The sequence below is a fragment of the Electrophorus electricus genome, chromosome 11 (assembly GCF_013358815.1).
Source record: "Electrophorus electricus isolate fEleEle1 chromosome 11, fEleEle1.pri, whole genome shotgun sequence".
NCBI classification, from domain to species: domain Eukaryota; kingdom Metazoa; phylum Chordata; class Actinopteri; order Gymnotiformes; family Gymnotidae; genus Electrophorus; species Electrophorus electricus.
Genome location: NC_049545.1, coordinates 10,406,856 through 10,415,899, shown reverse-complemented (window position 1 = coordinate 10,415,899; position 9,044 = coordinate 10,406,856). Strand labels below are relative to the sequence as shown.

Below are 9,044 nucleotides of genomic sequence, written 5' to 3'. Positions count from 1 at the left end.
TCTCATTATGACTAACCCAACATCAGTACTTTTACAGGCCCATCAGTCACTCACATTCATACTCCTAAACCCGACACACCAGGCCAACTGTTAAGCCACATGGCCACCTGGCACCTGTAATTTTTGCAGCATGTCTTTCACCAGTGGCACTAGATTAGCACTAGTTTTTTCAGTGTTTTAGGTACAGACCAGTCTCAATCACTCTAAATCTGCTTTTTAAATATTGTAAGTGACCTTAAGTTTGAAAAAGGCCCTAAATAAATAATAATAATAATAATACAAATTTCAGATCTGACAAATGATACAAATGTTTAATTATATTGACTGGTTCATGTGAAATTAATAAGAAAAAAGAATTATGTCTGTATACTGGATTAATGACAGGAGTCACACAGTCATTCTTTAGCAGCATGCTCAATTTTCAGTCTTTTAAATCCTGGAATGCTGTCTTATTGCATCATGGTCTTTTTGACTACTCGTCCCTCTTTGTCTATAGCAAAGTTGTAGTTTTTCGGGTTATCCAGTGCCTCCTCAATTTGCTGATCCAAATTCTCCAGTGTGATAAAGTTCTTTGCTTCTTCCTGAAAGAGAGAGAGGATATTTTGTTATGTGTCTGCAAATGATACTTCATTTTCAGTAAGAAACCTCTGCCAATTCCAAGTCTGCTCATTACTGCATCATTTATAAGACTAAAATGCATTTGTACTCATCTTCGCTCCTGAGCAGCACTGAGTAATCATAATAAAGTTGTTTCTTCTTTTTTATTATCCAGTTTAGAAGCTTGCATGATCTGCTGTATAGCATACTGCACTTTTTCAGTATACAACAAGTTCTTTCAGTCATTTTCCTTCAAAGTTGTCCTGGGCAATGTTTTAGAAATACCATTTACTGGATCTATGACTGATTATTTTTATAGAATGTTCTTCATTTTCATCACATGGCCAAAAGATGTTAATGAATGCAGCCCCACACAGAGGAAATTATACAGGAGGTTTTCGCAGAGGCTGTTTCCAGTTACATCGTTCATGATTCTGCACTTGTGTGTTGGCCTCACCTGTAGTTGCAGGATCTCTCGTTCCTTTTCTGCAATATGGCTCTCCAACTCCTGCTGACGCAAGACTACAGCTTCCTTCCTCCTTTCCTCTGCTGCATCAGCCTCTTTCTGCACACGCAGCTCTCTAAAAGATACAGAAAAACACACATACATTTGTTCAGTTGTGGAAAAAGTAAACTGCAAGTTCAACAATACATTTCATTGTGTTTATTTGACTCACCGTATTTTACGCAGTCTGAGGTTCTCCGCATCGTTCCAAGCCATTAATGTCCGGTGTTCCTCAGCCTCCTGCTTGGCTCTCTCCTCAGCCAAAGATCCAGTCTCCTCCTCATAACGCTTCCGCAGCATCTCCTCTTTAAACTGCAACCTGTACATAACAGGACAGTGCAGCAGTAAATGGACAGTGACAAGTTTTGTTCTGTACTCCATCAGACTCGATTTGAAATCAAACAAGGGCTATGAGGGTAAATTACAGAATAACAACTTTGAGATTAACCAAACAGGAATCACTGTCCTTTACATTTACATGAAATTTTTTAGAACTGACCAGTAACTTTTGGTAATGGGTATAAAAAATTCCTAACTATATGGTTCTACAACATAGATTAAATAACCTCGAATAAGCTAAACCTTAAAAAGGCGCCAGATAAAAGAAGTAAATGTAAAGTAGTCATTCTGCTTTAAAAAAAAAAAAAAAAAATCATTTCAAATCCAATGTGGCGGACTATACTGTCAATGTACAATTAGTTACGGAATGCCCTTAACTCCACAATATAATAAGGGTTTTAAAATGATAAAGGAGAGTTGGGATAGCTAGTGAACCAGACTCGTAGACCATTGCCATGCCATTCGTCCCTGAAGGGTAGCTATCTTATCTTAGCTTCGATGAGCATCCTGGTATCTCACACTGTGAAGGATGACTTACCTAAGGGCTTTCATGATTAAGGTGTATTTAGTGAACCGCTCTTTTAGTACCACCATCTCAACCGGATCCACTGGAGGTGGAGTCTTGATTCGCCCAGCTTTAGACTTGGCTTTCGGGTCATTACGCGACTTTCTTTCCCGTACTGTCTCAAGGATACTAGTCCGGGGAGAGAGAAGACGAACGACAGGAGTCCGGCTCCTAACTACTGCCTGAAACATTTTATGTTATTATATGTATCCGTTAATGTAATTAATGCGTTCAGTACCCGCTTTTAATACAGCCTAGGCTACTACGAAAAACTGTGAGCTCACTTAACATTGAGCTTCTTACAACACATTGCCATATTCAAGACCTTTCACTGCGGAAGATGTTCCTCTACTTCTACCCTGTGTCAATCTGTGTTAATGCAAACAGTACTGCCACTTAAGGGTCTAAAGCAGAACTGCGGGCTAGCTGTAGAGCGTTTAAAATTGTAGCGCTTTATTAAATGTTATTCCTTGGAAACAAAAATATTCTGAAATCCCCATGGAATAATGTACCAATATATTAAGTCTGTTGAACTTGTTATTTTTCGATGGGTAATATTCTGAATTGAACATTCTTCAGTACTAGGTTAAATAGTTGTCTGACACTCTACATTTGTCTGAATATTTGGAGTAATGTATAAAGGATTTTAGGTTATTACATTTTATCCCTTATTTTGATTCTGCTTAGTTTACACAGATTAGAATCAGAATCAGATTTATTTATTCAAAGAATTTGTCTTGATGAGTGCACATTTATCCTACCAAATATATAGACACTGATTTGCAATACTTAGTACATAGAATAAAGAATAAACTTAAATAACATAAAACAAAATAGATATTCTAAATTATAAATGTAATTAATACACAAGTGTTATATATATATATATATATATATATATATATATATATATATATATATATATATATATATATATATACACACATATATATATATATATATATATATATATATATATATATATATATATATATATATATATATATATATATAATTTTAACAAATATATAGCACATAATCACAGGCAAACTACACACGTGGAGTTTTTAAAATAGTTTTATTCAGTCGGTATTTTTTTTATAGGTGCAGAGGTACAGCATTGGGCTTCTCTGCTTGGTTTTATCCCACTAGTCATTATATCCATTTCATTTGAATGGGTAGAGAACAGAAGCAGATGAGAGCACACAGATATTCACAACTGTGGCGTTTTGTCAGAAGATCTTAGCCCTTCCCTGATTCTTCTTGCCAGTGATTCTATACTTGCAATATTTCTCTTGATCAGGCAAACAATTTTACCTTAACATGACATTTTTACTTTAATTTCTTTATATCTTTAATTTCACATACTCACATGAAATGAATTACATTTCAAGAGTTCTATGAAAGCTCACAATATTAGAATGTAGGAAATTAAAGAGGAATATAAATGATATGCATTTGAAATGCTCCAGCTCTCAATGGAAATTAAGTAACAGGTGACTCGTTTACTTGCTACAAATACAGGGCCAGGTGTGCAGAACATCATCCTGTTGGCAGATTCCAGGTCAAAAGTTAGCATAAGTACACCTCAGTGTAATTCAAGGGCTTCAAACATGATGGGTTTAGAACAGAATCCACCTTTACAAACAGTTGGCTAAGAGTTTGCACAGAAGGGGCTCGATCAGTCATGATTGGCACTTGTAATAAAACTGAGGAGTGAGAACTTGCCAACAGGATATTGACATCTGGCTGGGCAAGTGCTGTTCTTAGTTATCTCTCCATGGCGGCCATCTTACTTCATTTAGAGTGTGAAGAAGAAGGGGGACGATCGTGGTGTACCTCTTGTATAACACAAGGGCTCGTCTGTCTTTATAGCATTATGCAGTTAGGGTGAGCATTAAGGGTATGGTTAGATGTCAGAACGTCAGGTTTTGAAGTTAGGGGTTAAGAATAATTTTAGGACGTAAAGGGATTAGGAAAAGGGGGATTGTGTTAGGTTCAATAGGATTAGGTTCAATTTAGGGTGAGCTTGTGCTGAGGAATTATGTGTAATCTTTAGGGTTAGTTAAGGAAAAAAGATATGAGAAGGATAACCTATATAGACCAGTTGCTGTCAGGAACATGAGGGTTCATTTCAAGGGACAGGGATTAGATCTTAAAGGGTCTTGTATGGCAGGGTTGATGGTATAAAGAAATGATCAAGTGCGAGGGTGAGGGGTTAATGCGGGTTATAAGGGTTAAAGGTTAAGGATAGGGTTTAGGCCAAAGCCTGCAAGGAACAATAGGTCAGCCGAAACTCCTCTCCCTCCAACAGTTTCCTGTTGAAACAAACATGAATATCATCATGCAACCAAAACCAGAAAGAGGATATAACTTTAGGAGGCTAAAAGAGCAAGTATGCCATTCAGCACTGCATTTTTTGTATGTCCAATTTCACAGTTTTGAAACATACCACAAATAAAACAACCATGGTTGGTTTATTTGTGGTATTAGGTGCATTGTAGAGGCTGAGGCTGTGAGAAGGTTACTTGTAAGCTGCTATCTCGATGTCCAGAGCCATCTTCACGTTCAGGAGGTCCTGATATTCCTTCAAGTAACGTGTCATCTCCTCTTTGGCTTCAGTAATTTCTCTTTCCAGATCACCAATCCTCCCCTACAACAAAAAAGGTTCACCAAAAGCAGTTATTACAAAAACTGAATGATGAAAAGTGCCACTCAGTGATGATCTCAAACATAATATAACACAAATATGTCTGGATAAGTATTCATATAAGCACACTCATGGCATCCATCATAAAACGACCAAATAATAAACGAAACTAAACACAAACAGTGACCAACCCTATATCTGGTGTAATATGTACAGTGAATATACAAAACTGACAGAAAAGGCTAAACACAGAATGATACAAAGATATAAAGCTATAAACATAGGCAAATGTACAAAAACTAAACTCAGAATCAAAAGACTAGCAATATTAAATATTAAATATTTAAATATTAAAGTACGAAATAATGTGTAAAAACATCTGGTCATGCAGCAGCATTGTTAGAATGACTCGGGATTCTACCCCAGAATTTAGTTTACTGTAGCTGTATCATTTCTGCCACTATATCAGCACAATTCAAATGGAATACTGTACCACTGTGTATACGACAGTGAGCAGTAGAGTGTATTACAATATAAATCATGTCATACTACCTTTCAGATGTAGGGCATAACAGCATATATTGTTACATTACAGATTATTACATTGTGGTGTAGCCACTCAGAGATTAAGAAATAGAAAACAGCAGTACTTTGGTTACACATTTTCACAGAATTAAGGAACTTGGGTTATTACATATTTATCCCATTTATAACTATGTACTACATAGTTCCCATTAATATGTAGCCTGCAGAAGCATTGCAGTATTTCCTATACTGCACTGTTATTTTCTTGTGCAGGTGCATGGAATAGCAATCACTTCATCATGCACTTCCATTCCCTGCGCTCCCAGAATGTTGTATGTCACTGAGATGCCATGGTCATAGTACTGACTGGCTAACATCATGCTGAAACAGTAACAGTATGGTTGTGTTTCATTTAGCGTCTTCGGAATTATTTTATCCAGCATATGGTTTGTGTAATACCTGATACTTGGCAACCTCCTTGCTCTGTGTCTCCTCAAGCTCTGCCAGCTGTGCATTCAGAGAGTTGATAACATTTCTCAGCGTCTCCACCTTGGCAGAACAAGACTGTAGCAGGCGCCGGTACTCTGCTGTCTCCTCCCGCACCAAGCGCACGGCCTCCTCCTGTTTGCCAGTTATCTGTGCCACGCTGGCCACCTTGCCGTGGTACCAGGCCTCAGCCACCTGCATGTTGCGCTTGGCCAGGGTCTCATACTGGGCACGGATCTCACCAAGGGCGGCCGATAGGTCCGGCCGGTCCACGTCCAGCTTCACGCTGAGGCTAGCCACCTTCAGCTGTGCCCGCAGCCGCTCCTGCTCCTCTGCAAATACCCTCTTGAGGAAATCCAGCTCCTGCGCCAGTGAGGCAGCGCTCGCCTCAGCATCAGAGCTCCATAGTGCTGCCCTGCCCGCCTCCTCTCTCAGGTGCCTCAGCTCCTCCTCTGCCTCCTTGCGCCGCTGGGCCTCCTGCTGCCAGCGGCCCAACAACTGCACCTGTGCCTCACGCAGCTCGCTCCTCCGGGCCTCCATGCGTGCCTTCTCCTGGGCCTCCTGGTGCAACTGCTCATGGAGGTCACGTGCCTCCTGCTGGTAGAGCTGCTGCAGGCGAGACGGCTGACTCCACCTGCACCGCAGAGCCTCCAACTGCAGCATCAACACCCGGTTCTGCTGTTCCAGGTGCCGCACCTTCTCGATGTAGGAGGCAAAGCGGTTGTTCAGCCCCACCAGCTGCTCCCGCTCCTGGGCCCTGAGACCCAGCAGCTCCCCACACGCCACAACCAGGTTGTTCTCCCCCCAGCAGCCCATGGACTCCGACTTCAGCAACCGCCGCGATGAGGAGAGGGGGGTGTGGGAGAGACGGTGGGCACTGGAGTGGTCGTCCCAGCGCCAAAACAGAGAGGGGGAGGATATGAAAGGATTGTAGCTCATGATGCAGGATTTTTTTTTTTTTTTTTTTTGCTTTTTTGGTTGGTTTTTAAATTATGTTAATGTAGTGGGTTTTTTTTATTAAGAAGATTTTCTTCTAAGTCCCCCTTGTTCTGCACGCCATCGGTGGAGATGAACCAGCACTGCACCAGTTCAGAAATACTGCAGCGCAGCATGCTTTATAGTGGACACACAAACAGGATTTCACACTCTCTCTCTCACACACACACAGCCCCTTCTCATTCTCAGCCAATAAGGTGAACAGCAGTGCAGTAAAGCTGGAGGTTGGTCTTGTGTTTCTTTCTTTATCAGAAAAGCATTTGAGGAAGAAGGGCAGGATATGGCCATAGATGGACATAGAAAGACAAAGAACACTAAAAATAAAATATGCAATATACATTATGTGATGAGTATGTGATGAGTCAGTCTGAAAAGAACAAACACGGGTGGAAGATGCGATGGGGGGCATGAAGGTGATCAGTTTGTGGAACTGTGAGAAAGAGAGAAAAAGAAGGTGCTCAAACCACCAAAATTATATATTTTCCATAATATTCAATTCAGATAATTATTTAAAACAGAATTGTATATGGCATGTGTTGTACAGAAACCTACTTACAGGAAACAGAAAGGGGCCATTCAGAGCTCAGAGTAGACAACACTGTGTTACGAGAAAATTGTTAGTTCAACTCCGCCAGTCATGTTCTGTTTTAATTTAACACATTTGTACAAATCTTACACTATACAAAACATGCTATAAAGTATTTTTAAATGAGTTGCCCACCACCTACTAAATGTTTAATTAAAGTATTTAGTGACATTATTTATGTAGTAAGCAATACAGATAAAGTACTCTACCACCACACCAATATGAAAATCTGGCACCTATGAATATCATCACAGCACAAGTAGCCAAATAAGATTACACAGCTCATAGAGGACACTTAACCATCCATTAATCTACTGCTACTCAGGAGAGGAATTGATTCTGGTGAAAGCTTTTTGTTTAAAATCATTCTCAGCCTGTACTGAATGTAATCTGATTCCACCTTTATATAATATTCACTCAAATGCCCATTCATTATAAACACAACCTCGTACCTACACTCACCTGGCAGTTTATTGTAAAACACATTCCTTGTGCATACATTCACTGGCTATTATTTTATTTTTATCTTATAGAACTGACTGACCTATGTTCAACATGGAACTACAGACTTTAGTAATCTGCTGACATGCTCAGTTTGGGCAGGGAACAATTCTCAACACAGCGTTAAATCTGGCAGGGTAGTAGCATGGTTGTCGGCGTTAAGCTAATGGATGTTTATTAGTCGCATCAGTGTTGCGGGTTTTTTACACAACAGTGCACTGTTGGGTTGTTCCACAACCCCCAAAATAAGCCGCCATTAGTAGGCCTGTGATCAGAAACTGACCACTGATGAAGGCAAGAGGATGGCTTGCACTTGTGTATGGAACTGGTGGCTTACAGATTCTAAGGTGTTTCTAAGATTTGTTAAGTGTTCCATTGTACTAGAGTACTGCGTTGTTGGAAAATGGCTTATCATTCTGTATATCAGTACACCTGAGACAACTCAAAAGAGATATGTAAAAGATGTAAGCTTTTTAGATTACAACAGGGTGTCTCCAAAACAGGCAGAGCTACACTGGACAGTTAAGAGTTCAAATTCACCTATAAATACACGTTGTAGCAGTATGTGCACTTTAGCGCTGAATCAATGCCAGAATTCAACATTCAACTGGACAACGGTGAGTCAACGTTGATTCAACGTTTCTTTGCTATCTGTGCGATCTCGTGCGAGCAATTGGTTGTCGGTTCCGAGACTGTCATGCATATTATTTTTTTTCACCTCTCGGCTTTCGCGCTGACGTGAAATACATTTCAAATTGCACCGAAATGTTGTATAAATACCAAGCATACTAGCTAGCTAGGCTGTGGCTAGTATTTTAAAAAGGTATTCTAGACCAATAGCTAATGAATACATCATATAGTGAGCTTCAGATCATATTAAGCCGCTTTTAGCTGTTCCATTATACAAGCCTTTTTCTTGTTAGCTATCGTTATTTTGCAGACCAGCGTAAATGTAACATTTGGTTTTCATGTACTGTTGCACGTTCGCAAGCTCATAAATGAGACAAAACAATATTTTTCCTAAAGAGCACCTGAGATTTGACCTGTGCTCACAGTGACTCGAGTCTTGACTCGGACTTGCACCCCAGGGACTCGACGTAACAGTAATACGCACCTCCATGTTAGAACTGTTCCATCTATACCATTTCCATCCTAGCTATTAGAAACTACAATCAAGTCTAATCCATCAGATCCACATACTTTCAACAGACCACAAGCTCCATGCAATGAACAAAGCTGGGGCAAAATACATGTAAACCAAGTATAAGCATTGGCATTTTCCTTGTGCTTTGGC

At 39.9% G+C, this 9,044-nt stretch overlaps 2 protein-coding genes across 2 annotated transcripts; both read right to left on the bottom strand.

The window, feature by feature from the left end:
- Nucleotides 1–283: 283 nt before the first annotated feature.
- Nucleotides 284–2,346, bottom strand: mrps26 (mitochondrial ribosomal protein S26). Its single transcript, XM_027023524.2, has 4 exons — nucleotides 1,980–2,346; nucleotides 1,275–1,421; nucleotides 1,055–1,178; nucleotides 284–581 (listed from the first exon to the last, which is right to left on the bottom strand). The coding sequence occupies exons 1-4, from the start codon at nucleotides 2,195–2,197 to the stop codon at nucleotides 450–452; spliced, it is 621 nt and encodes a 206-aa protein (XP_026879325.1). The 5' UTR covers nucleotides 2,198–2,346; the 3' UTR covers nucleotides 284–449.
- A 719-nt stretch (nucleotides 2,347–3,065) lies between these two features.
- On the bottom strand, nucleotides 3,066–6,772 carry si:dkey-33c12.3 (uncharacterized protein LOC335380 homolog). The gene is made up of 3 exons (XM_027023547.2): nucleotides 5,641–6,772; nucleotides 4,535–4,659; nucleotides 3,066–4,324 (listed from the first exon to the last, which is right to left on the bottom strand). The coding sequence occupies exons 1-3, from the start codon at nucleotides 6,604–6,606 to the stop codon at nucleotides 4,264–4,266; spliced, it is 1,152 nt and encodes a 383-aa protein (XP_026879348.2). The 5' UTR covers nucleotides 6,607–6,772; the 3' UTR covers nucleotides 3,066–4,263.
- Nucleotides 6,773–9,044: the final 2,272 nt, after the last annotated feature.

What these genes read in the sequence shown, in the direction of transcription:
- si:dkey-33c12.3 (XM_027023547.2), bottom strand. Translation starts at nt 6,606, where the DNA reads ATGAGCTACAATCCTTTCATATCCTCCCCCTCTCTGTTTTGGCGCTGG. An exon ending in AGGAGGTTGCCAAGTATCAG is followed by an intron (nt 4,660 to 5,640) that starts GTATTACACAAA and finishes TTTTTGTTGTAG; the next exon opens with GGGAGGATTGGTGATCTGGA. An exon ending in ATCGAGATAGCAGCTTACAA is followed by an intron (nt 4,325 to 4,534) that starts GTAACCTTCTCA and finishes TTGTTTCAACAG; the next exon opens with GAAACTGTTGGAGGGAGAGG.
- mrps26 (XM_027023524.2), bottom strand. Translation starts at nt 2,197, where the DNA reads ATGTTTCAGGCAGTAGTTAGGAGCCGGACTCCTGTCGTTCGTCTTCTC. An exon ending in TTAATCATGAAAGCCCTTAG is followed by an intron (nt 1,422 to 1,979) that starts GTAAGTCATCCT and finishes TGTTATGTACAG; the next exon opens with GTTGCAGTTTAAAGAGGAGA. An exon ending in GAGAGATCCTGCAACTACAG is followed by an intron (nt 582 to 1,054) that starts GTGAGGCCAACA and finishes TCTCTCTTTCAG; the next exon opens with GAAGAAGCAAAGAACTTTAT.